The following is a 26,170-nucleotide window of genomic DNA, read 5'->3' as shown; positions in this document are numbered from 1 at the left end:
ATAAGTCAATAACACCATAGACAATCATAGTTCATTTTAAAATGTAGCTCCAAATTATAGGGATTTAAGAACTTAAAAAAATGTAAGGATAAGTACAAAGTAAACTTTTTATAAAGAATTTTAATAACATATGAAGCTTTTTTATTTCAAGTTAAATGTATTTTTAGGTTTACATTTTTGTAGTATAGTATAACCTTGAAAGTTGTCTATCAGTCATTTTATTCAATGCTTATTTGTAGTTGATACGGTTTTAAAATTTACATTCTATTGATATTCACTTATATTAATCAATCATTTTGAAATGGAAATAGTAAATTTAATGAGAAACAAATAATACTAATCCAGGTTATCACCAAAAAAAAAAACACCTGATGACAGTTGACATTGACAGTAACTGAATCGGCTTTTTGACATTCTCTGTAGACGGATATTTGTATTTTGTATGTATGTTCTTTTTGTAGCGAGTAATAAACATGGATAAATATTTATAGAGCAAATATGATTTTAACTTATTAATGGACCAAATTGCCGAAGTTGCTAATACGTTGTCTCATGATGATCTTCTTGAAGTTAGCAAATCATCACTTCAAACTATCTTAAGTTCCGATTCTTTGCTATCCGATTTGCCGCCGGATATTATTTTAGAAGAAATTCAATCGCTGGTAAGTCTATTTATATTATCTTTTGTATATAAAGTCTATTACTGTTAATTTAGTTTCATATTATTATGTATGTAATCTATTTCCGCAGTTAGCTGTAGAGCACGGTCAATCTATTACAATATATATTTCGAGAGAAAACGAACATCCCTTGAAAGTGATTGTAAGTTTTAGTTGTTAATGTGTTACTAACATTCTATAAACTTAGTATTTACAACCACCACTTGCTTATAATTTTAAAAAAGTAAAGCTAGAGCCTATAAATGTCCCACTGCTGAGCTAAGGCCTCCTCTCCTTTTGAGAAGATTTTAGAACATTTTTGGGAAGAATTGAATCTGCTTTGCTATGACGCCTTTGCTTCCATAAAAAATCTATTGTATTGATCTATTACATTGATTGTACATAATTCTATAATCTTCAAATATTTTTAGGTCCCACAAAACACGACAGTAAGAGATCTAAAAAAGGCAATTTCAAGACATTTTCAGTTACATCAAAATAGAATCGGTAATAAAGTGAAAATATCATGGAAATATATTTGGAAAACATATAATATAAACTTTGACAGTTTGATTCTTGATGATGATAACAGTTGCATTGCTAATTATGGAGTTACAAATAAGGTTACATTAGCGTTCAAGAAGAAAAGAAAAAAACCAAAATTATAACTATATTTGTTTATTACTAAAATAATTGTATCTGATGATGATTAACTAGTGAAAGATTTTACTTGCAGTAACATAGTTTTATAATTGTATATAATAGACAACTATTATTAAAAGAACAATTATATTATATAATATAGATTCATTTAATTGTTTAAAACATTTCCACTTCACTATTATATTAATATATTAAATGAGCCAAATAATATTTTACATAATCTTTAGTTAAGAATATTTTTTCCTTCACTGCACTTTAAAATTATAATTTTTTTTAATAAACAATGTACATAAATGTACGATTTTATTGTGAGAAACTTTATAGTTGTTCGAAGTCTGGTTGAGGAGGCGGCTCTTGAGGGAGAGGCTCAAAATCTCCAAGGCTATAATGTGCTTCTTCATGACGTGGGGTAGCCAATGGTCTATCATATGCATCCTTCAGTAGCTCCTGGTCATGCTAGGAAGATTAAATATTATTATTTAGAGAGAACTACAAAGTAAAATAATAAAATGTAAATATTGTCTTTAATTTAGCATCACACTGAATGGATTGTTGAATACTTTTAATAAAAGAAAAAACTAAAGTATCAGCCTGTAAATGTCCCGTTTCTGAGTTAAGGATAAAATTTGGGTTATGGATATACTTGTGGCAAATATTCATATGACCCATGCAAGTTTCTTCACAATGTTTTCAACACAGAGCATGAGATGAATTATGCACTCAAATAAGCACATCAAAGTTCAGTGGTACTTGCATTTTTTGGTCATCTTGACAATCAACAAATAATTAACTATTTTTATATGTACTCAACTTTACGAAAAATGAAACTTAAATACAAATTATATACCTGATCCGATTGCAAAACAGAGGGTGGTGCTAGGTCATCCAGTGATAACTGTGTGTTGATAACTGAAGGTGGAGCATAATCCGGTATTGCAGGCAAGCTCTCCACAGGCTAAATGATCATATATTTTATTTATTATTATTTAAAACGAATATATAATTTTTTTTATCACATACTCAAATTACAAAGACGAATTAGCATCATTGTCAATACCACCTAATACTCTAATACCTATTGGTCCTAAACTACTGTTTATTATAACAAAATTACCTAATAAATTTTTTTGACATGTAATGCATAATATAATTGTTTTCATATAAAATCTATATTAAATAATTTACCGGTTCCACGGGCTCTTCAGTTGCCTTAGGTGGATAACTCTCATCCCTTACTGTATTGGCCCGGGCATCCTCTTCTGAAGTGTAAGCACTTGTGTGATGTGTAGCCAATAAATGGGTCAGCATGTCTGTGCCTGTATATATTTTTTAAGTAAATTAGATGTGGGGAACTGTATTTTTTTTTCTGCTATGTATGTCTGCTATAAATATTAGTTTATTTGACAATTACCAATTGTAATAAAATATATCAAACTACTAGTTGATTTTTTTTCGTCGATCATTTAACTTTTATCTAAAGAATTTTATTTACTTTGTATTTAGTTTATGTACAGAAAAACGTAAAATTTTATTATTCTGAAAAAGATAACTGACGGTTGAAAAACCTCTCTTCATTCTAATGACATTAAATAGATGACCGAGTTCAGAGGAAGACTAGAGGAGATCAATGCATTTGCGATTTGAGAGCTTTACCATTGTTTACCAGTGACTGGTGGACAACAACGTACTCACCGATGTCAGTGGCATACCCGCAGACGCAGTACAGACGAGTGGCGGCGCGACGCGGAGCGACCTCGAGCGAGAAGGGCCCCGCGCAGTAGCCGCTATGCCGCAACATGCCGCGGTAGCACGACGTCGCGTATGGGCACTTGCTGCATTTCGTGCGCCCCCTTATAAATTGCACAAATTGAAATAATTTCAAAAATAATCATCGAGTGAGAAAAATGGCTAATAGATAAAATAAATGATTAGCATTTTATTGAATTTTTATAAAAGATACTACAGAGTATCAGTTATGGGGGAACTAACAAGAAGTGCTTGTCGCTATCGAGTGGCGTGTCGCACTCGCGGCAGAGGAAACCGTCGGGCAGCACTAGTGTCGTCTGCTCGTAGGTATCACTGATGGCGTGACTCGTTGAATCTTTGACTGGTGGACGCGCTTTGTTCTAATTAAAAAACAAAGGGTTCTATAAAATAAATATGCATTATATTATAATACTTTGAAATGAAACACTATTCACAATTGAAATATAACACTATTTAGGTTTATAATTTATATACAAAAAAAAAACATTGTTATCGCTTTTTCGAGCAAGTAACTTTTAATATATGTATGTATGAACATAATAATATATGTAGAGTTATTATTTCTTACCTTGGGTTGATTTATCAAATGCTCTTCAGAGCACAATGGAATTACATCATCTACTGGTTTGTGGTCACGAATTTGATGCTCTTTTAGTTGACCTGAAAATAAAATTTTGAAAAATTGATTATTTTATTTTTCATACCGAATAGCATTATTTAAGTCCAGCGTACCCATTTTTTATTATTATTATACCTACCAAGATGTACGAACTTCAACACGCATCTGTTACATCTAACTTCTAATTCCTTATCCTGGTGTTGTTTTAGATGATCAATGTATACCAATACGTTCGATGTCAGTTCGTGGCCGTCTGCGTATATCGGTATCACCTATAAGCAAAATATTATTTTTCTTTTGTCTTAAAAGTGTTAGGTTAAGGACGTATTTTTAATTTGTAATTTTAACATGGTTTGTACTAAACTAGCTACCTCAATATCTAGTTTCTGCTTCGCACGGTCTTTATATAAGTTTTAGATTGAAGAACAAATATAAAATGAAAAATATTTGTTTTTTTTTCGACTAGGAAAGTTGAAACTCCCGCCTTTTCCCAAATTTAATCTGCATGTATTATACATATAAAACTTCCTCTTCAATCACTGTTTATTAATGAGAACAGCTTTATTATCCGTTGCGTAGTTTAAAAGTTCGAAGCATACAGATGGCGGGAAGCGATTTTGTTTCATACTATGTAGCTATCAACCAAATAGTACAAATACAAGATAAAAAGTCAAACTATTTTATACATTTTTCAAATAGGTAACATTTAAACTAAGTTTTAGCCATATTAGTTAGGTAGTGTACCATTGAATAAGTACGTACATAATTGTAATGTATTTATAACTTAATGACACTAAACAATAATGTATACACATTACTGTTGGTTAAATAAATTAATATATGAACAAAAAAGGATGTCTCAATCTAGTGTGAAAAGCGGAGGTATGTGAGGGCAGTGACCTTGAGGCAGTGCGGGCAGTGCAGCGCGCGCGCGCGGGCGTGTCGCGCGGCGCGGTGCTGCAGCGCGGCGCGGTGCGCGGACGCGCGGTAGGCGCACGAGCCGCACGCGTACGGCAGCTCGCGCGGCGCGTGCGCCTTCTGCATGTGCGCCGCCAGCGTCAGCACCGCCGCGAACCGCACCTGCCCGACCATTGTTCGCATTTGTTTATAATGTAACACATTGCCGTTAATATTGCAAGGGAGGCTAAATGGTAAAACCAAACCAACTCTGCCTGGAAGTTTCTCTAAGGAATAAAAATAGTTATAGACTCTCTTAAAAAAATCTCTTTAGAAAAACAATCTGTTGACAACAATTTTAAGACTACTTCAGTTCAGTTAACAATTATTATTATTTTTTAATTTATGTTTTATTATTTATTTTTTTAATAGTCTCCATGATCGCTTTTTTGTTCATCGGATATTTCCGACTGAACAAGTGAACACGATAATTTTCAAGAGTATTTGTTTACAACTCAGATGTTACCGATATACCTTTCGTAGAACCTGAGCTGATCCTGATAACGTCCTAGTTAAGGTTTGCTCATAATACGAACCACATTTCAACAAGCATTAAGCGTAGCGACATTACCTCACAGATGAGGCACGCGTAGGTGAAGAGGTCGGGCGACTTGGTGTCGACGGGGTGCGAGATCTTGAGATGCGCGTCGAGCTCGTCGCGCGAGGGGAAGCGCGCGAGGCAGAAGGCGCACTGCGGCGCGTCGGCCGCGGCGCCGGCGGGCGGCGGCACGGCGTGCGCGAACAGGTGCTCCGCCAGCGGCGCGCTCTCCGTGAACTGCTCGTGGCAGAGCGGGCACTGCGGCGACGGCGACGGCCGGAAGGGTTATTTCAAAAATAAAACATAACCAATTTTTAGATACTTGACAAATTGTGAATTTGATATTAATCACCAACACTAATATTATAAATGCGGATGTAAATCTGTTGGTTTTTCACAGCCAAACCACTGCATCGAAGTTGACGCAACTTTTGGTATGCAGCGAGGTTGAAATCCATGCCGCGACTTGTAAATTATAATTATATTTTGTTCTCTACTATGGTCTTACCTCGACAGCGATAGCTTCATTCTCTGTGTCTCCTTCCTTGGTTTGTCCGAAGTAGAAGCGTTCCAGAGACACGGTCTCCTCGGGTTTGATTTCCTTCTTGATATTCTTCAGAGGTACATCGTCGAGGTCGTCATCTACATAGGAGCGGACGGTCTTGCGACGTCCACGTGGCGTGGGTGTCTCCTCCTTCTCCTTTGTTTTCTCCTGCTTAATCTTTGTACGACGAAGAGCCAAAGGTACCTAGTAAAAATAATGTGAGTGTAAGATAATGTTTTAAATATATATATAATACATATTTAAATACTAAATTTGTAACCTAACTTTACCGAAACAGTATTAAAAAGGGAGAGTTTCTTATCGTGGCAGTTCTAAAAACTAATTTTTATATATAAAAAAATTGTAAAATTTGTTTATAACACTATTAAAAAACCGTTCTTATGAGCATAGAATGTAAGTGACAACTTACGAAAACTTAATAGATTTGACAGCCACGAGAGAAATGCGAGCACTTACCTCCGTGCTAAATATAATTTTTACGATTGATCACAGCCAAAATTGAAAATAATACAAGATAATTCTTGAAACGACACACCCGGTGTCCGGGAGTGCGTTAGACAGTAAATTCGTGCATTAGACAGTAGCGTGTTAAATTACTATTACTGAGCGCACCCGTTCAGCGTTACCGATTCGGCGTGACGTTTTACATACGATATGATTCATACACCACTCGGAACGAGACAAAGTGAGCTTAAAAAACTCAAAAACACGATATTACGATTGTTTACATTCCCAATTAAAAAGGCTTAAATGAACGGTATTTTAACTTATCTATTTAGTTTAAACTCATCTCCACGAACCTCCTCCTCGTCATCATCATCCTCGACGTAGGCCGTCTTTTCCTTCTTCCTTTTCTTCGGCGGAGGTGACGGTGACGGTTCCTTCTTCTTTCTACCGCGTTTGCTGCGAACTTCCGGCTCAGGTTCTTCAGTTTTGTCTTTTTTCTGCAATATTCAAAAAGATGTATATTATGTCTAAATATAATGCAACTTTGGTATCAAAATGTTCTCAAACGAAACCGAAGTAAAACCTAAAAGTGTTTATATAAATTCAATAACTTTAAAGTCTATTTCAATAACAGGAATAAAGAAAAATTATTGACATCATTGGTTGAGATCTAAAATTTAATATAAATTATTGAAAAAAATCAGGACGAAGTTATTATCAGAACTTTGGAAGAAAAATAAAATTATTTTCGTCTTTACCTTACTAGGATATTTCCAATTCTTGAACGGATTGGAAGCAATCTTGTTAAGTCGAATAGTGATTGGATCTTTGGCCTCCATTTTTGTTTGCTCGGCAATATGAGCGACGATATTATCGAACGCTTGACCAGGAGATACGCCGAATCTACAGAAACATTTAAAATATAATACTTAATATTAATGTTAAAATCTCAATACAGGACAAATATATTCTACTCGAATTTATTGAAGAATGTTTAAGTTTAACCAATCATGTGTATATAAATATGCTAGTTTTAGTCCACGGTATCGCTCGCTTGCGAGGAGTTAGGGTTGTGAGCTCTCTCTGGTTGTAGGTGTAAGGTAGCTCAATGTCTTTTAACTCAACCCTTGACAATATGTATAAAAAAAAGATATTCAATTTAAATTCTGACTATGTATTTAGTGTACAATACATCAATTGATAAAGGAACAGCAAGGTACCATACCATACCTTAAACCTCCACATTAGGGCAGAAGGTTTTTACCCACCAGTGGGACATTTACAAATTTACTTTACTACAATAATATTAAATTATAAAAAATTGTAATGAAAAGCTTCTCACTTTTCTCTCCATACTAGTTCATCAAGAAATTGCTGAATTATCTGCCTCGAAAGCAGCGATAGTGTGTTCTGGAACATTCTAGGCACAATCCTTCGAAGGTACTCCATTATATTAGCATTACTGTACTTCATTGGCTGATCTGAATGCGAAGTTGATTGGTGGACAGTCTTAAAGCCCATGGACACTAATGTTCCTTTGTCAACTGTTAAATCTGTCAGTATAACTGAGGAGGGATGAACCCAGTTGGTGAGTGGTTCGAGAATCTTCTGGAACCGCTTCTTGTAGTTTTTTTCATATTCCGCCAATGGTTCGACTGCACGAAGGCGAATCTGAAATAACAATTATCGAAATTTGTAGAATGCTATAAGATAGGTAAGTCATGTTAGTCCAAGAAATTAGCTTTTAAGTTGTTATGTCATTAGTCCTAATTTCAGTTTAGTATAATAGACTTAACTGTTAACATCCAAATTCTAACAACTTTATTGAAAAAATAAATAAATATGTATGTATTATTATTTCTAGAGAGTTACTATTTGTCTTTAACAATATTTAACTTATAAAATAAAGGACTATTTACTAATTAGTTATGTTGGCCTAAGGTGTGAGAACCGTATATGTAATATGAATTATAGGAAAGTAACATGAATTGTCTCATATTGTGGGAAACATATTTGTACATACATACATATGTGAACATAATGTATTAAAATAATTTTAAATATTATTTTTTATTATTTTTTTCAAAAACAACTCTTGCTCTCGTTAATTTGTCCAGTTATTTTACAAATGTTTAGAAATAAATTTTAATAATTTCAACGTTAATTAGTTTGGTTTTATAAAACCACAGTATTGCACAGTATACTGTGCAGCACTTACCAATTTCTCAACAGGATCCAGCACACCCAGCACTTCAACTTTAACTTGTCTCTGAGTGCCGTCATGGCTTGTCGTTCCCAAAGATATCACCCCCACCTCGACCTTCTTTCCTTGTCCACCCAGTAGACCCATATGGTGATGAATCGCCGAAGTACATACCGCCCTTAACCAAGTAAAGAGACCCTTGACATACAAATTGTCTACTTTGACCCATTGTACGACATTCTGTACGTTTGTCTGGCATGCCCAATGGTAAATAAGTTTGAGGAGCACACTCGGGGGGAATGTAGCGCCTTCGAAGATAGAGCTGGAGAATACGGAGACGAACCGCGTGGGGCAACACTCGGATATCCACACGTATCCGCCGGAGTACGGGAACTTCGACACGTCGGAATACATGCCTGGAAAAGAGGATAACAAGATAATGTTAATAAGTACATAGTCACCGTGGTGCAGAAGGAAGGTACATATCCGGATGTGGATAACACAATAATTAAGTGAACATTAATATTACCTTATAGGAAATTAATATGAAATGAAATGAGAACTTTTTACTCACTTTTTCTTTAAAACAAAACTTGGTAATTAGCGAGGTTGCTGTGTTATATATGTCAAATTAGTTTGTTTGGTATGCAATTACAAAGAGTACTATTATGGTTGGATAGTTTATTCCTAATGAAATATAGTTTCAAGGCGCCTCACCCAGCTTGAGCTTGTTGCCCGCGTGCACGGCGCACCACTGCTCGGAGCGCACGAGGCCCTGCTGGATGAGCCACTCCGTGAACTTCATGGGCGTGTGGATGAGCACGGACTTCACCTTGCTATCCAGCGCGGCGCGGTCGGCGCTGGGCGGGCTCTCCTTGGAGCGCAGGTAGGGCCGCGCCACCACCACCAGCGACGGGAATGTTTTGCCTGCGCACACATGCCACTCATCTCTTGCATTTATTTAGTCTGACTATATTCATTAATATTTATATATATCATATTACATACTATATTATATTCAATTTAATTACAGGAATTAGAATGCGATATATAAGAAAATGATTAAAAATCTTATTTAGCCTCATTAGTTCATAACTATATAAGTAATGCCTCATGCAAAACAATTAATATTAGTTTTAATAAATTTCATTATTAAACTATTTATATGACAAAACATTACCTTGTAACTTATTAAATGATACCTCCCGAGAGTCGGCAACATTCTTGTTACCATCATCTTTGGTAAGGTCTACAATTGCTGTAGTTTTAGTTGCACTGCCGGTAAGCAACCCACCTACCGCAGTTGCTTCAGATGGACGAACATTAGTAACTACACTGTGTACATCTGAAAAGATAAATATTTGAAAATGAAACTTACAGTATATTCATTTTTAGGTGACCTTGGTTAATCAAACCATTTCATCTGCTGTCATATTTGTAAGAAGGGGCTGTAGCTGTTAAGAGACATTTTCTACTAAATTCATTAACAATATAGTTGTGATAAAACCTCTGAGGGTTACAAAGACATAGACAGAAGCAAGAATAATTACTCCTAATTTGTCAGGTATGAAAACGTAACTTTAATGGCACTGCTAAAAATTTTTATCGAACTGCTGCTGCGAAATCAGGAGCCGGTCAATATAGTAAAAGAGTAAATAGTTTGTTTCATTTCCTTGTTTTCTTAAAAATATAATTAAAACACGAAATTGTTCTTACTAGATGGTGCTAAAGTTTTGTCTTTTGTTTTAGTGACTTCCTTGTCATCATCCCTTTTTTTATCATCTTTTTTCTTATCCTTGTCCTTTTTCTTCTTCTTATGGCGAAGTTCTGGCGATTTTGCTCTGTCTGATGATGGAGAGTAATCCCGGTCTTCCTCACGATTCTTTCTTGGTCGTCCTTTTAAAAGTTTTGCAATGGTACATTTTAGTCGTCTTTTAGATAATTTTTTTGTTATATAGGTAAAATGTAGCTATTTTAGTATTATTAAATCATTAAATAAACTTTGTTTTACATAATTTCATACAGTCCATGTCCTTAAACAAACATTGGCAAAACATTTTATAGTTTGTTCAGTTACAGTACAGTAAAGTTGTTTTTGACAAATTTCAGATCACTTTAAGATATAATGCAATATTTGACCTATGATTGTTAAAAACTTTAACGAAGTCTCACAATATAGAATATCCTAGAATTATACAACAACAAGATTTACCTCTACGACCCTTATTTTCTTTCTCCTTCTCTTTACAAATTGAGAGAGACCGGGATCTAGATCGAATGATATCAGCACTCTGCCGTTCCAAATCTTTGAGAACTGGCTGCCTTTAAAAATTAACAAATATTGATTAATTTTATTTCATTATATCAAATAATACTTGTAATATTGAAAATATATATAATACTGAAATCCACTTAAAGAACAAAAGTTACTTCAAATGTTATCTTTAAATATTGTTATGGGATAGTTAATAAAAACCTAAAGTGCACTCACTTTCCAAGCAATTGATAAGCAGTAAACTGATCTCCATTGTAAACAATTTCACCTCCAGTATCTTTTACAATAACATCAAGTTTGTTTTGAATGCTCTTATATTCCTCATCAGCGTTTTTATACGCTTGCAATTGTGCCTCTGACAGCTCCTCCTCCCAGCACTCCAACTCCAGAGTCGGTACATCAGGACCAAAATACGAGCGCTTATATAAATCGGCTTCAATGATCTCAGCTTGAGGAGGCACGGGTGGGGCCGGCTCCTATATAAAAAAAATATTGACTACATTTATTAAAGTTAACCTTATTTATTAAGAACAAACATTTATTTGATGTAATTTTTTACATCTTGTTAGCAATTTGCCCCTGAATAAGATTTTTTATTTTTTATTTTTGTGGTAACTAAAACCTACCTCATTATCTGCTTTGAGTTTTTTAAGCTTCATATTGCTTTTCTACGTATTCGCCATCAATTTCCATGAATACATAAATCATACAACCTTATATCCGATCAAATATTTTTTTATATACAAACAATACACTAATCATTGATTGGCGAATGGCGACGCCAAGCGGCCAAATTCACCAAATTGTGTCAAGTTTGAAGTTTATAAAATGCTGCCATTATAAAGTACCTAAAAATCTTCCATATGATCTAAATACATGTAAAATTACCAAAAAGTATTTAATATATATGAATGTTAATAGCTTTTAAGTTATATATTCAAAGATAACTTTTACAAAAACACAAATTCAAATTTCCTTGTTTGTATTGGTATAATTTAATGTAATAATAAAGTAGTAATAAAATAGTAAAATACCTCAAATATACGCCATATTTGAGTTATTTCTTTTATATCTTTCAAACTTAATCTTTTTTTTTTTAATCTAGATCAGAATATAAGTTGAATTGTTTAACATTTTCTATACGAGGTATTGGCAATGAGATAAATTACTAGTAATTTATGAATTTAATACTATTTCTATAAATAGATCTTGAATTGAATTCAAGTCACTGGTATCGTTATTTACTTATTAGTTTGAAAATCAATTACAATTATTTTAGATGCATATTTTCTTTTTTGAATTCTTGCAGTATTAATAAATATTCCTGAAAATGAATAAGAGATACAAGAGATAAAATATAAATTAGTTGTTTATAATTGTGTATATTTCCTTTTTTAAAATAAACATTTTAGTTATTTGTGTGGCAACTTGCAACATTTTCTTTCACTTTATCTATACGTCTAATGTGAATGATATCCAAACAAAAAATGACAGGACTTTATTAAAGAAATCCAATTTATGATGAAATTTGTTTCAACATTAAAAACTTTACAGCAGTAAAAAACTTGATTAAAAATGGAAGCTGTTCCTAAATTACCGTTAATAAGCTTTGAGTTAAAAGTGAGTCAAGAAAATACGCATTTTGGACCAAAACTAAAACAAGTAAGTGACTGCATATTCAGTTATTTATGCACCTACTTTTCGCTTTCTTTGTCTACTAAGTTGTTTATTTTTATCTAGTATATAGCGGAGGCATACAGGGAGGATCCAGATAGCTACGGAAATGAGATACACCAATTGGAAGGACTGCGGTCGACGGCTGTTAGACCAACTCTCGACTCTGCAGGGCTTAGTGCCCTTATTCGATACTTTTGCCAGCTAAGAGCAATCCAAAGCCGTTTCCCAATGGCTAAAGGTCAACCCGTTGCCTGCACATTTGCATGGTAATTAGATAGTCAAATTAAATTAGACCCAGATATTGATTTTTTACAACCATATTAGTTAGTGTCACTGCAGCAATTGTTATGATTAATTCCACTTGTTATTGAAGAACGCAACTTATAGTATTGTAATATTTATTATTATTATATAGTTATCTTTAAAATTCAAATTCTATCAAGAATATTTTTATTGGTATTTATAATTTGTTATAATAAAATAAAACTAACATAATTATTTTTTTTCTAGGAAAGACCTGTATGCTAACATGAGCTGTTCTCTAGCAGACATAAAATTTGAAATGGCTTGCATATTGTATAACATTGGAGCTTTACATACCCAACTTGGTTCATCTGAGCCAAGAACATCAGCTGATAGCCTCAAATCTGCATGCCAGCACTATCAACATGCTGCTTGGGCATTTCAATTACTGAGAGAACAGTATTCACAACCACCTGGTGCTGATATTTCCTCTGATATCCTAAAATTGTTACAAGAAATTTGCTTTGCTCAGGCTCAAGAGTGTATCCTCGATAAAAGCATACAAGACACAAGGAAGCCTAGTGTTATAGGTATAATCCTGTAGTATAAAAACATAAATAATAACAAGTTTATTTTTCTATTAGAACCATTTACATACTTTTTTGATTTAATCACAATTTTTGAAATAATTACAGCTGAAGTTAAATTGAATTGAAGTTTAAAATACATTTTATATTATTTTCAAAATATAAATATTCTTCGTGTTATTATGTATTTTAGGTGCGGTAGCTACACAAGTAATGTATTTTTACAAGAATTCATTATCCCTGTTGGGTCCTTCAGCTGGTACGGATAATATACATGAGATAATTGGGACAAAACTTTACATTTATTGGCATCGTTATTTAAGTTTTAAATTATATTACATCGGATGTGTTGTTACATTATATCAAGGTAAATATGGAATTTTATAATTTTAAATTATCTCTGCCCTACATACATTGTAAATCACAACATAAATTACTGTTTATTTGTTATACCTATTAATTTTGTATAATAAATATTAAAATATATTTACCTTAAAATACTAAGAAAAGCTGTTCAATATTTTAAATCACATGTGGTATTTGAAATTTTATGTAAAATATGATTGTAAAAGGAGTTTATGTACTTCATTATGTAGATTATGATTATGTTATATTTACTATAGGTATGCATGCTGAAGAACAGCAGAAAATGGGAGAACGTGTTGCCTTTTATCAGCTTGCTGTTGATAGACTCAGTGAGGCAAGAAAGCTAGCAAAATACATTGAACCTGTACAAGTAACTCAGGAGGCACTGACATTTACGAATGACGTTGTTGAGGGAAAACGAAAAGCAGCTAAGAATGAGAATGAGTTTATTTATCATGAGGAAGTGCCAGAAAAGGATATGTTGTCAGATCTCAAGCCAGTATGCCTAGTGAGCGCTGTTGCTATAAACTTCAATGATCCTGAGGTTGGTTTTTATTTTGTTTTAAATACTTTACTGTACAGTTATAGATAAAATAAATATTAAACGTTCCCCATTTCTCTCAAATAATTGATTCTTACGTTCATAAATTAAATTGTTCATACACATTTAGTGCTAAGCTTATGTGACAATAATATCTAACATACTAAATTGATTGGTTCTAGTATTTGGATTAAATATAAGTTTCTTATTAAAAATATTTTGTATAGGTCTTAAAATGTATTTTTAATGCTCATATACTTAGTTTAAAGTTATTTTTTTCTTTGAAGGTATCAGGGCCAGATATTTTTTCCCGATTAGTACCAATGGTGGCTCATGAAGCATCTTCAATGTACTCAGAGGAGAAAGCGAAGCTGTTACGACATGTGGTTACACAAGTTGACGCTAAAAACACTGAACTGATGGAGTTTATGTCTTCTCTTCAGCTTGATCAACTCGATGTTATGGATTCTGATCAAAAGTAAGCTATTAATTAATAATTTGTTGGATATTTAAATATTATAAATAAACACATGTTAGTAAATAGATACAGAGCATAATATTAATTTTTGCCATAGAGAAATTCTCAGTACCAGCTATAATCTGGAAGTTGCTAGTGTTTACATTCCTATGCCTTGGAGAGCACCTAGAGCTGTTGCCACCTGCATCTAAGCCTGTTTCCAGTTGTGTCAAATTTCCTTCCTTGAATTTCATTGGATTAGTAGGGTGGGGGAATTGTGTCTGTGCACATACTTGTGTACTACAATACTTCTCACAGAGATGTTTAATCTCCCTAGAAAATGGACGCCGTAGCCGATAACGATAATAAGGAGGATATCATCAAAGTGTCTTTTAATATGCCAACGAAGGTGTTCCTCCTAATTTCCCACTAACTACCAGGCTATAAATATTTGGGTTACTCATAAAATATAAATTAGTTAATAATAGCTTGTTTTGTAAGAAAACAAAGAACTAAGCTAATAAGGATAAGCAGTAAACTGAGTGTTTACAAAAAACATAAAAGAAAATGTTGTTATCAAATCATTGTCGTTATCAGTCACTCACCGTAAACAAAGGAATCGATGTCGTATCTGAGACATGCCGTATAAGTTTTAGAGCATAAATGTATATTACCTCATTTTAAAATATACATTTAAAGACTAACAAGGCAATATCATAATAACATACGAAATTAATTCCATTATAAATTCTCTTTACAGAACAATTAATTTCTCATTGATTTATAATTAACCATAAATATATATATATATATATATATATATTTTGTATGTTTTTATAATGTTTTGTCGAATTAATGCATTTTGACATTGTTACCTCGGTGCAAACATTTGATTGTATTAATTTTTTTTACACAAAGGTGACTTGGAAGAGTGAATCTCTTTTCTGTTTCCTTGCTTTTATTCTAAATTATATTTATTACATGACAATATATAGTAATTTTAACAATATTTGGATGGTAAGTGGCCACCGCCTTTAGACGTTGGCGCTATAAGAAATATTAACTAATCCATACATCGCTAATGCGCCACCAATCTTAGGATCTAAATTGTTATGTCCCTTATGTAATTGCACTTGCGTATCTATCTTTCAAACCGGAACACATAAATACTAAATGTTGCTGTTTGGTGTTAGAACATCTGATGACCGGGTAGTACTTACCGGAGGAGTATCCTTCTATAAATCTTCCTCCTCCTCCTTCGATGTACGGTTTTTGATTTGATACTTTGTTAGTATTCATAATTTGAAGCGACTAATACGATTTCTAAATCATTCAGGATTCCTCAAGAAATTGTCGATAGGTGCGCTGCAATGAATGCCAAGACTGATATTATCCAGACTCTCGTAGACTCCATGAACAGTCTCGCCGAGATCATCAGTGATGTGGAGCATTCCCTTAATGAGATAAAATCACTCATTCAGGTAATATATATTAATGTATTGGCATTAAAATATTAGTGTTGTGTTAGTCTGTCAATGTTATGAAGGAAATATTTATGATTTTGATTTTGAATTATATTTTAATTTTTATTCATATTTTTTCTAGTTATTTATGTTAGAATTATAATAACGGAAACTAATATTTTATAGGAAGAAACGATGAAAGAAAAAGAATATCAAAAACAAATGGGTCCTCGACCCCCTTCGATCGTGCAGACCGAGATATCTCGCGAGTACCATAAGTACCAGGAGGCGCACTCGCGCACCAACGAGAGCAACCAGGTCCTGCACAAGGCGATGACGCTTCACATCGCCAACCTGAAGCTGCTGTCCCAGCCGCTCGACGTGCTGCAGAACAAGATACCCAGCATCGAGAACATCGGTGAGTGACTAATTCTGCTCAGTACTACTCCTTTAAGCCGCTCCATTCTCAAATTTCGAACGATTCGTGCAGAAAGAGCAGAGTAAATACATTTTCTATGGCACACCAAAGTAAAAACCCAAAAGTCGCACGAGGCGCAACAGGCGCTGTCGTCGGTCGAGCAGCGATATCGGCGATATCAGGCGTGGGTCGGTCCGCAGAGGGGCTGGACCGCGACGCGATGGCGGAGATGCGGCGCGTGGTGGGCAAGGCGCGCGAGATGCAGCGCCAGCGGGACGCGCTCGTGGAGCAGCTGCGCGCGGCCGTGGCGGCCGATGACGTCACGGCGCGGCTGCTGGCGCGCGGCTCCGACCCGCTCGACGAGATCTTCCGCCACGAGATCGACAAGCACACGCCGCAGGTGGGCGCGCGCGATGACTATTTTGGCTTTCAATCGTCATTTCACGTTATAAGTAAATCCATACAAAACCACCGGTTCCGAATGAAGTGTCAACCGAGAAGAACCGGAACCGTCGAACTCAGTAGCTACTCTTTGATTTGAAACACAGAGTTGTGTTAATTAAATAGAACTATATACAATATATCCTTCCTGAAAGTCAACATTATATAAGTATAAATATTGTGTCTGTATGTAGGAAGGAGATACGGGGGAACTGAGAAACATACTTATTTTAAAGTTGGTTTAAAATGACTACAGCACCTGCACTTATTAGAAAATATAATATATTAATTAAAGGAGTAAGTTCGATTCCAAATTTAACACGATGCGTTCGCCGTCTATAGGTTAAAATAATAGAGCAGAACTTAGCGGCCCAAGAAAACATAATCAACAAGCTCACCTCGCTGTACGCCTCATACGGGGACTCGAGACGGCTGCTCTCGGACGTGCTCAGGAAGAGGGAAGGACTCATAAACGGTAAAATTGTCGAATATTGTCCTATTCAGTAGTCTGTCGCTTAAAAGAAACTAAATCGTATATCGCTGCTGCTAGTGTAAAAAGTCGTATGTGAAAATGAAGTTCCAAAAAGTCATATGTTACTTTTTATTTGTGTATTTGTAGATTTAAAGTCAACCTACACAGTTATTGTTATATAGACTGTGCAGGAAAAGGTGAATATTATTTTAGTACACATAAGGGACTAAGATAATAGTCACACACAATATTTACATTCGCACTTGTACCCAGCACTGGTGACGTCATACGACACGCACGCCGAGCTGCTGGGCAAGTCGCAGAAGGGGCTGGAGTTCTACCGCAAGCTGTCGCACAACGTGGGCGGGCTGCTGGCGCGCCTGCGCAGCGTGTGCCAGGTGCAGCGCGAGGAGCGCGCGCAGATCCTCGCCGCGCAGAAGGGTCAGTGGGTTTTAATGGTATGGTTTGGCTTGCACAAAGCCCTACCACCAAGAGTAGTGCGAGCACCGCCACACCACTGCGGCCGCAGAAGATATCTTATGAGTCACGCTTTAAAATTTTACCTATTTTGTTCCTATACAGCTCCAACGCCTGTATCATCGGCTGCCGCTAAACCCGTCGATGCTGCGAAAATTCTTAATACCGTTCCTCCGCCGAGCAGCGGAGGGACTTTGAAGCTGAAAGACTACCTTCCGTACATGAAGAACAGGTCTCTCGCTCGACCGCCAGCGGCGCCCCAACGTGAGTACTTTACTTTGTGACTAGAGCATGCATTTAACCTTGTAAATATAATTTTTCCGAAACAAATATAGTCTACTAAAACTGAATTTGTGAATAAACAATTTTCAGCTCAAACTGAATCGATACCTAGTGAGTCATATTATCCAGAGACGATTTATCCGACATCGGTTCGGCCGACGCCTGTGGGATCAGAAGGTAGATGTTATTTTAAGTAAAGAAAGCGTAGTGGTTTCCATAAATACATAAATACTATTTTGTTACAGCAACAGATATAACACAACCGAACCTACCCGATGGCGTAGTTATGCCACAAGGGATGCAAAACGTTCTGAACCCTTATGCACGACAGTACCAACCTTACATGCCTGCTGAAAATGATCCTTATTCAGCTAATTACGCTTACCAGATGGCGAAATTTAGCAAGCCAGACGAGAATTACAGCTATTCTCCGTATACTCCACCTCAATATTCAACACAGATGCCCGATCCTCAAACATATACAAACCCATGCTACTCCGCGACACATAACAACGGCACAGCTGTCACTGACTCGCAAAATTCAGCTGCGTATAACAATATGAATCAAGTTAACGTAAATCAAAATACAAACCAATACAATGTGTACAACGATCCCTACATGACCAACCAAATGGGATCTACATTTGATCCCAACGCAGCTCAGTATAACCAAGTCAATCAAGATTTCAACGCGAGTTTTGCTGCAATGCAGGTCTCTGCTCCGAAAGCGGAACCTACCAGTAATTACGGTGGCGAATATTCGCAAACGCACTACAGCGTTCAATATCCACAATCGTTGACGCCAAATATGGCTACGTACAGTAACGCTGGACATAATTCCAATACTAATATGGTAGATTCACCATTGCCGACCGGAAACAGTATGAACTACCCATATACTGAACAAATGCCACAATATGGCCAAACTATGCCTAATACTAACATGAATTTGGCAAATCAGCAACCTAACGTACCATATTCTGTTCCCAATAGTTCAAATCAAATGCAAAACATTACGAACCCAAACATACAATACTCTATACCAAACGTGTCTAATACAGTGACAAACATGTCTAATGCTATGCCAAACATGTCTAATACTATGCCTAACATGTCTAATACTATGCCAAATACATCTAATGCTATGCCAAATGTATCAAATACTGTTCCAAACGCACCAGCTGGTACAATGAATTACGCCAATCCAATGCAGAATATTCAGCATTCTATGCCAAACACTTTGAATCCGGTATCCATGGCGAATTCTATGGGTCCTATGCCGGTTGCCTCTGGATATTCCGATCAACAGTATGCGTACTCATCTACAAACGCTAATATGTCTCAGGGTTACGTATATACTAATGCGGAGAAACCTGTAACGGCTGTGACTAATATGAATGTACCAAATTTCGGAGCAGGACAAACATACGGTGTTCCAAACGAACCGACGAGCTATGCCGATACAAACTTTTCTCAAATGGATGCACTAGATAAACCGATAAAATCACACGTAACTGGAGAAGCTTTATCGTCAAATATACCTAAATATCAAAATTATAATATGCCAATGAATTATGTCGCTGATCCAAACTACCAGCCAACTAGTACACAATACAGTGAACAAAGTAACATAAGTTATGGACAGTATCAAAACCACCCTGGTTACACTTTTAACGCTACGTCGGGTGGTTACGATTACAATTATGGGTCACAAAACACGTATACAAATTATGGAGAATCTAATGTAAACCCTCAGACAGCGGAAAAAGATGTAAATTGGGCTAATCCAGGAATGTACACGAATGCTGGAGCTTGCAATACTGTACAGTCCCCGTCTGAGACTCCTCAAATGCCTTCAGCCGATGGAAATAATCCGCAAACGTACTTCAATTTACCTTACGGCTACCTGACCGCTACAAATCAAGCAAACGAATTCGTTAACTCAACTCAAACGATTGAAGTGACCACAAACTACTGTGCCAATATGAATAATTCGACCTACATGCAATCCGGACAAGCTCAGGATACGAGTGTTACATTTACTAACAATCAAGGTAAGAATTTGTAAAATATATTTTATTCAATGTACTCTGTTAAATGTTTATGTAGTCAATTTCGTAGTTAGATATTGTAAACTTTGTGGGAATAAATGAATTAAAAAGATACGAGATTTTTATTTATTTTCTTCCTTTTCAGTTTCAACAACAAAAGAAAATGTCATCGAACAATCTGATCTGAATGAGGTATCCAATCAAAATTATCAGCCAATTGAGTCTACCGCTCAAAGCAAAACAGTTGCATCAACAAACCAAACTCCACCCGTAGAAAGTGCTCCAAATAAAATCCCAGAAACAAATCCAGTTTCCGAGGATCGCGAGGCAGAGGACCGAAAGCCCGAATTGACAACATTCGATCTGTTATCCGAAATAGATTTTACCGTTGAACAAAAACCGCTTATGCCTGAAATTAAGGTGCCCCAGATATCTGAAAGAGCCATATTTAAACCAAACGTTACGACTAAAGTTGAGCCTGCTGTGAAACAAATGCCCAAAGAAGAAGAGATAGAGAGGCCGGAGAAAAGGGATATATTTTCAGATCCGAGTTTGCTAAATCAATTCACGCAGGAGGTGAAGAATTTACAAAAGCTTACCGATTCGTTGACCAATAAAACCGCTGCTGGGATAACCGTTTTAGATTCGAAATGGAAATCCTTTCAAGAAGTGCAGGTATAACAAATGTTGCTATAGTACATCATATGTTTAAATATTTTATCAATATTATATCATGCTGTTTCGTGGTCACGACTTTATCATGGTGTTAATTGGTTTTTATGTCCCCATGCATGTTAAGTCTTCTTGTTATAAACTAAACGCGTCGTAAGTAATTTCGTCATTATTGTTGTTTTTTTTTTACATTAAATGGGTAAATTTTATCCCTTGGGGTAAAATATAGATCCAATATTATGTATGCCTGAGGGTATGTGGTCACCACCAATCTTAGATATTCGTGCTGTAAGAAATGTTATCCATTCCTTACATTGCCAATGCGCCACCAATCTTGGGAACTAAGATTTTGGGTCCCTTGTGCCTGTAGTTCACATTTCAATTTCAAGGCTTATTCACCTTTCAAACCAGAACATAACATTACTAAGTGTTGCTGTTTGGTGGTAGATTATCTGATGATTGGGTGGCACTTACCCAAACGTGCCGGCACAAAGGCTTACCACCAGGTTTCTATCTATGACAAAACTGCAAAAAGTATTTGATTAAAAAAATTATAATTATAGTTTATATTTATGTAATATGTACATACATTTAAGTGACTTTTATTTTAGGCAAAAGAAAATATGAATAGATCAAAATCAATAGCGATGCAGCACACCAGAGGAAACATAGTCACTGAAGTTGTACCTTATGACGACTCTAGATTAACTTTGAAGTCTGATCCGGATGCTTACATCAACGCTTCGTATTACAAGGTATGATTAATACGAATTTTATTTGTGGCGTCTATTCTCAAACATAAGAATGTTTAAGATTTAAGCGACATATTTCATATGAATTTTCATGTTATTGAAGTCTCAATATTTTAATTGTTAGAAGTTTAATATTTAACAGCAATTAAATACTAAGTGCTTATTTTTTTTTTTTACTTAAATATTATTTCAGTTTTAAATAGAAAGCAAAATATTTAGGAAATGATGATCAAACAGAGACATTTGTAAATTTTACCTTACAATATAATTGTATAATTGTGACACGAATCTTATAACATATACCTGTAAATAAATGAATATTAACATTTTAATTTTATCTTATGTAGCAACTTGCTTCATGGTGCATTCCATTGGTGATAGCAAAGTGCCCCGAGGAGTACGAGTACAAGGTCTTCTGGAAAGCCATGCTCGAAAATAAGATAGCCTGCATCGTCTGCTTGCTCAGTGAAATCGAGGTGCGTGAAGTGTAACAGTGTACCTTAAATACTACAGTTCTTTTATGATAATGGCTCGTTTACAGATTGAACATGTTATTTGTTTAAAATTAATCTTGATGTGGCTTTTAAATAAATGTAGATATTTTGGGACCCTTCAAAAATACATGATCACATTTTGGTCTACTTTTCAATCTCTCTCCATTAGTTTAGTCTGATCGTCAGACGTAGCCTTGTAGTTTTATACCTCCACCCCCTAACACCTCTCACTTGAAATTTTGTTTTTAAGAGATCTACATACTACTGTGCTTTATTTTACCATTATAAATTATAAATATAAAGCCAGCTAGTATAATCCAATGGTTTCCTTGACCAAACAATATAATGTAAGATTGCTTTAGCATTGACTAAACAAAAGCAAGAATCTATGATTTCTAATCTAAAAGATCAGTTAGTATTGAATTATGAACTTGACAATTCTCTCTTGCATGTAATTAGTTCATTTGAAATTTCATATGATGAAAAAAATATTTTTTACACAGATGCAAGGCAACGCTTATTGGCCCACGGCAAAGGGTCAATCCATAGACCTCTCGGACGGTCTTCGCGTCACCTTAGAAGAGGTTACCTGCACCGTACACTGGACTGAGAGGCAATTGACTATAGTTCAAGGAAAGAACGTAGCGAAGGTCACGCATTACCAGATCAACGTTTTTCCGGCGAAGTAAGTTATATAGTATGGCTTCTTACTACATGATTTAAAAATGTCCATTATTCTAGGATGGATGCGGATTTTTATGAATTGTATATTCAATTTAAAAAAATGTATATGGTCGAAAAAAAAGGTTTTAATAAGAATGTGTTTTTAAAATTACTAAATGTAAGCCCAAATCCTTGATCGTTAGCTAATAGCTAAAATGTTTGCAGTGATGTTAATGTTTATATATTATAGAACGAACTGATCCTTTGGTTTGACGCAGTAGAATATATTAAAAAGCATATAATTTCACGTGATATTTGATATTAACTTGAAAATTTAATAATTTTGGAAGTTCTTAGTCTACAAGTGCTTCTGAGACGTTCATACATTTTAAATATGACTTTCGATACAAAATCGAAATGTAAATATTCTATTCAAGAAGAACTTACGAGAGGTAACTGCCATCTATGACAAAGATGATGTCGTCCGTCCGATTTCGTTCGCGCCGGCCAATCAATATATGGAGACGCAGAATATATTATAGTGCACAGGTGCAGAGTGCATTTGTGTTTGCACACCGTCACCCGTCTATTCTGCCATTCTCATAATCCGATGGAACGGCAAAGCCGACACGATCGGAAAGTGGCATTTCCGATGCATGGGATGGCACACACGTCAACTTCGGGCCGTTACTGGAAATTATTCGATAGAAAATCCCGGTAACTTTTCAGTGGCCAGACCTGGGGTTTGATCCCAGGACCTCGGGATCTGTATTAGACCAAAGGACAAAATAAATGCCACAAATATAATGTAACCGTGCCGGCAGGATCGCGTGCTCCCCGCTGGTGCTGCTGGCGGACCGCGTGCTGGGCGCGGCGGGCGCGGGGCGCGCCGCGCTGCAGTGCGCGCGGGGGGCGGGGCGCAGCGCGCTGCTGGCGCTGCTCGTGCTGGCGCTGTGCCAGCTGCGCGCCGGGCAGCTGCGCCTGTGCGGTGAGCGACGCACTGGCGGGGCCGTTCGCTCATTAGTCTTAACGTTTTGCCAGCTGCGTTCCGGTTTGAACGGTGACTGGGTGTAGTACCAGTGACGGTCGCGCAAGCGATTCAAGGCAGGCAGATTGATGATGAGTGGTCACTACCGTCTATAGATATAGGTACTGAAAGAGAAACTAAATGTCTCGCAAGTCTTCAATGCGCCCCCAACCTCGGGAACTATGATGCCCTTGAGCCTTTAGTTTGACTGTCTCTCTCACCCTTTGAACCGAAATACAACTATTAAATATTATTGGAGCATTTTTTCTAAACTACAATATAAGATCCTTCCTTCCGGACGTCCGCCTATTAGTTGAAATTATATAAAAACATATTTTGATATGATTGTCCTCGTCCACAGATATGCTAGACGCGGGTTGTGTGAACTTATACAAGCATCGAACGAACGTGTTAGAAGATACCAAGTACCTAGCGGATGCGTACAGGACCGTTTTGTTTTACGCGCAAGGCGTTCTGTGTTCGGGTAAGTTGAAGTCTTTGTCGTAAAATGCCCTTTTTGATATAAGTTTAATACTTAGTAATTTAATTGATAACGCTTAGCTGCTAAGGTCGGTAAAACTTTATTATAGATCGTGGGCTTAAACCCATAACAGTTATACTAAGTTTTGATGTACTTTTGTGCTTAAAATTCATTTTTGTTTTTCGAAAATACCTACATATCGGATGGATATTTTTTTATCCATGAACTATTAATAATCCTGACATTATTCCTCATAAGGTACTACAATGTTCAACGGTGAAGCCGTATCCCTAGCCAGCGGAGCTTCAGTACTACCGCCTTCAGTTCTGCCCCCCTCCCCGACAGTATCGGCGACTGCCTCGTCCACATCGACGAACAAAGCTAAGTTTTCACGAGAGTCGTTTGAAGAAATGCGTCAAGCTCCAGGGCTTAAGAGCGGTGATATGAAGGATCCATTAAACTTTTTGGATCCGCTGTGGAGCTTGAAGAAAAAGTAGACGACTGAAATCGTCAACTTTTTCTTAGAATTTTCTTTCTTTAATTTCCTCGCTGAAGTAAAAATCCGGTCACACCCCACTTTGCTAGCTGGAACTTAGAATTTTTGGTACTAAAACAGAGTGAGGATGTAAAATAAAATTATAGGATATTACTATAACACTGAAATTAGTATACTTAAGTATTATTTTATTATTATAAAAATTATGTCATAAGTGGTTAGAATTTTTTTTTGACTTACGTACCTTGCTCTTTTTTTTATAATTCTTTAAGCTGCTTTTAAAACATATTGATGTAATGTTGTATAAAGTCACGAATGTCTCACTTATATTTCAAACTTAGGAGGATATTTATTTAAAATAAAGTTGTTATTAAAAATTGTATAAAACAAAAAATTTATAAAAAAAAATGATATGCGGTCAATGACTTTTTAACAAGGAATTTATAAGACTACTTAAAATATTATTGATGTATTAAAAAATATCCAAGTAAAGTTATAAAGGGAGCAGACCGACATGGCCCTATTTTATATATATATAATATATATTTAGCGAATATGTTGATATTTTTGTCAAATGAAATCTTGTATCTACAAATTATTATTATTAAAACATAACTTAAGTAACAAAATTGTGGATGTTTTTCGTTTCGTTTCGACTCAAAACCGATTCCAAATTAAAACATATTCGTAGAAATGAATGCGGAAGGTTGCAACCAGAAATCGTCATTTCTTTCTTTATCGTCATAAAGACTCACTAACCAGTAATGTGGATGTTGCTTAAACCTAATTGTAATAATAATAATTTGTCACGTAGGTTTTCATAAATTGTATTCAGAACATTCCTTATTTAAAATTAGAATCTTTTCTTTTTTTAATAACCAATCATTGAAAATATATTAAATAATGTGACGCAGATTGTGACTCTCGGGTGTTTATGGTAATTCGCCAATAAAAACCCGTATGTGTATCTTTCATTCATTCTCAATCGATTCTTAGTTAGAAAAAAAAAACATTTATTATTATAACGAATCAATATTTTTTTTATTGTACTGTCATAAATTATAATGTATAATTCAAATTAAATATACATACGATCGATTTTTAATCTATATTAATGTATTCGGCTGAATGTAAGATAACAATTTAAGATTTCTCTAGAGACTGGTATGTTATTATGTACTTTAAATAAATATTGGAAACCAAATATCTTGTTTTTTTTTCAAGCACTTAACCCAAATAATAGCTAATACCATAAATACTTGTTTCTTTTTATATTTGTTTATTTTTAACCTGTGAAATTAAATAATTCTTATACACATACATGATGTACTAACATCATATCATTTTCTTGATTAATAAACTTCACTCATTCGAAGTCGAGGCGGTTCGTTAGTAAACAATAAAAGAACTCAATGAA

The 26,170-nt window shown here is 35.4% G+C and overlaps 3 protein-coding genes across 3 annotated transcripts; 2 read left to right on the top strand and 1 right to left on the bottom strand.

Moving 5' to 3' along the window:
• The first annotated feature begins 459 nt into the window (after positions 1 to 459).
• Positions 460 to 1,468, top strand: LOC113395844 (uncharacterized protein). Its single transcript, XM_026633554.2, has 3 exons — positions 460 to 662; positions 751 to 822; positions 1,091 to 1,468. Exons 1-3 carry the CDS (start codon positions 516 to 518, stop codon positions 1,325 to 1,327), a joined length of 456 nt encoding a protein of 151 aa, XP_026489339.1. The 5' UTR covers positions 460 to 515; the 3' UTR covers positions 1,328 to 1,468.
• LOC113395843 (uncharacterized) lies at positions 1,322 to 11,475 on the bottom strand. The gene is made up of 20 exons (XM_026633553.2): positions 11,320 to 11,475; positions 10,910 to 11,169; positions 10,631 to 10,740; positions 10,135 to 10,314; positions 9,599 to 9,763; positions 9,136 to 9,345; positions 8,434 to 8,834; positions 7,558 to 7,886; positions 6,974 to 7,118; positions 6,569 to 6,712; positions 5,712 to 5,951; positions 5,237 to 5,461; positions 4,609 to 4,788; positions 3,848 to 3,980; positions 3,658 to 3,749; positions 3,312 to 3,448; positions 3,015 to 3,172; positions 2,508 to 2,638; positions 2,170 to 2,277; positions 1,322 to 1,778 (listed from the first exon to the last, which is right to left on the bottom strand). Exons 1-20 carry the CDS (start codon positions 11,350 to 11,352, stop codon positions 1,641 to 1,643), a joined length of 3,519 nt encoding a protein of 1,172 aa, XP_026489338.1. The 5' UTR covers positions 11,353 to 11,475; the 3' UTR covers positions 1,322 to 1,640.
• A 659-nt stretch (positions 11,476 to 12,134) lies between these two features.
• Positions 12,135 to 25,957, top strand: LOC113395842 (tyrosine-protein phosphatase non-receptor type 23). The gene is made up of 21 exons (XM_026633552.2): positions 12,135 to 12,355; positions 12,434 to 12,636; positions 12,881 to 13,203; positions 13,394 to 13,567; positions 13,824 to 14,110; positions 14,395 to 14,585; positions 15,901 to 16,045; positions 16,214 to 16,445; positions 16,646 to 16,845; positions 17,229 to 17,361; positions 17,632 to 17,799; positions 17,941 to 18,099; positions 18,208 to 18,294; positions 18,363 to 20,171; positions 20,314 to 20,843; positions 21,452 to 21,595; positions 21,940 to 22,068; positions 22,590 to 22,771; positions 23,574 to 23,737; positions 24,138 to 24,260; positions 24,516 to 25,957. The coding sequence occupies exons 1-21, from the start codon at positions 12,269 to 12,271 to the stop codon at positions 24,752 to 24,754; spliced, it is 5,709 nt and encodes a 1,902-aa protein (XP_026489337.2). The 5' UTR covers positions 12,135 to 12,268; the 3' UTR covers positions 24,755 to 25,957.
• The last annotated feature ends 213 nt before the right edge of the window (positions 25,958 to 26,170 follow it).

This window comes from Vanessa tameamea, chromosome 4 (assembly GCF_037043105.1).
Source record: "Vanessa tameamea isolate UH-Manoa-2023 chromosome 4, ilVanTame1 primary haplotype, whole genome shotgun sequence".
Classification (NCBI taxonomy): domain Eukaryota; kingdom Metazoa; phylum Arthropoda; class Insecta; order Lepidoptera; family Nymphalidae; genus Vanessa; species Vanessa tameamea.
This window is presented reverse-complemented; position numbering and strand designations above follow the sequence as displayed.

Bases quoted from the DNA above. Each gene is read 5' to 3' on its own strand.
- LOC113395844 (XM_026633554.2), top strand. From the start codon at position 516: ATGGACCAAATTGCCGAAGTTGCTAATACGTTGTCTCATGATGATCTT. The intron at 663-750 runs GTAAGTCTATTT...CTATTTCCGCAG, and splicing joins TAGAAGAAATTCAATCGCTG to TTAGCTGTAGAGCACGGTCA. The intron at 823-1,090 runs GTAAGTTTTAGT...AAATATTTTTAG, and splicing joins AACATCCCTTGAAAGTGATT to GTCCCACAAAACACGACAGT.
- LOC113395843 (XM_026633553.2), bottom strand. From the start codon at position 11,352: ATGAAGCTTAAAAAACTCAAAGCAGATAATGAG. The intron at 7,887-8,433 runs GTAAGTGCTGCA...TTGTTATTTCAG, and splicing joins TGGATCCTGTTGAGAAATTG to ATTCGCCTTCGTGCAGTCGA. The intron at 5,952-6,568 runs GTTCGTGGAGAT...TATTTTTACTAG, and splicing joins ATGATGATGACGAGGAGGAG to GTACCTTTGGCTCTTCGTCG.
- LOC113395842 (XM_026633552.2), top strand. From the start codon at position 12,269: ATGGAAGCTGTTCCTAAATTACCGTTAATAAGCTTTGAGTTAAAAGTG. The intron at 18,100-18,207 runs GTGAGTACTTTA...AACAATTTTCAG, and splicing joins ACCGCCAGCGGCGCCCCAAC to CTCAAACTGAATCGATACCT. The intron at 20,844-21,451 runs GTATAACAAATG...CTTTTATTTTAG, and splicing joins AATCCTTTCAAGAAGTGCAG to GCAAAAGAAAATATGAATAG.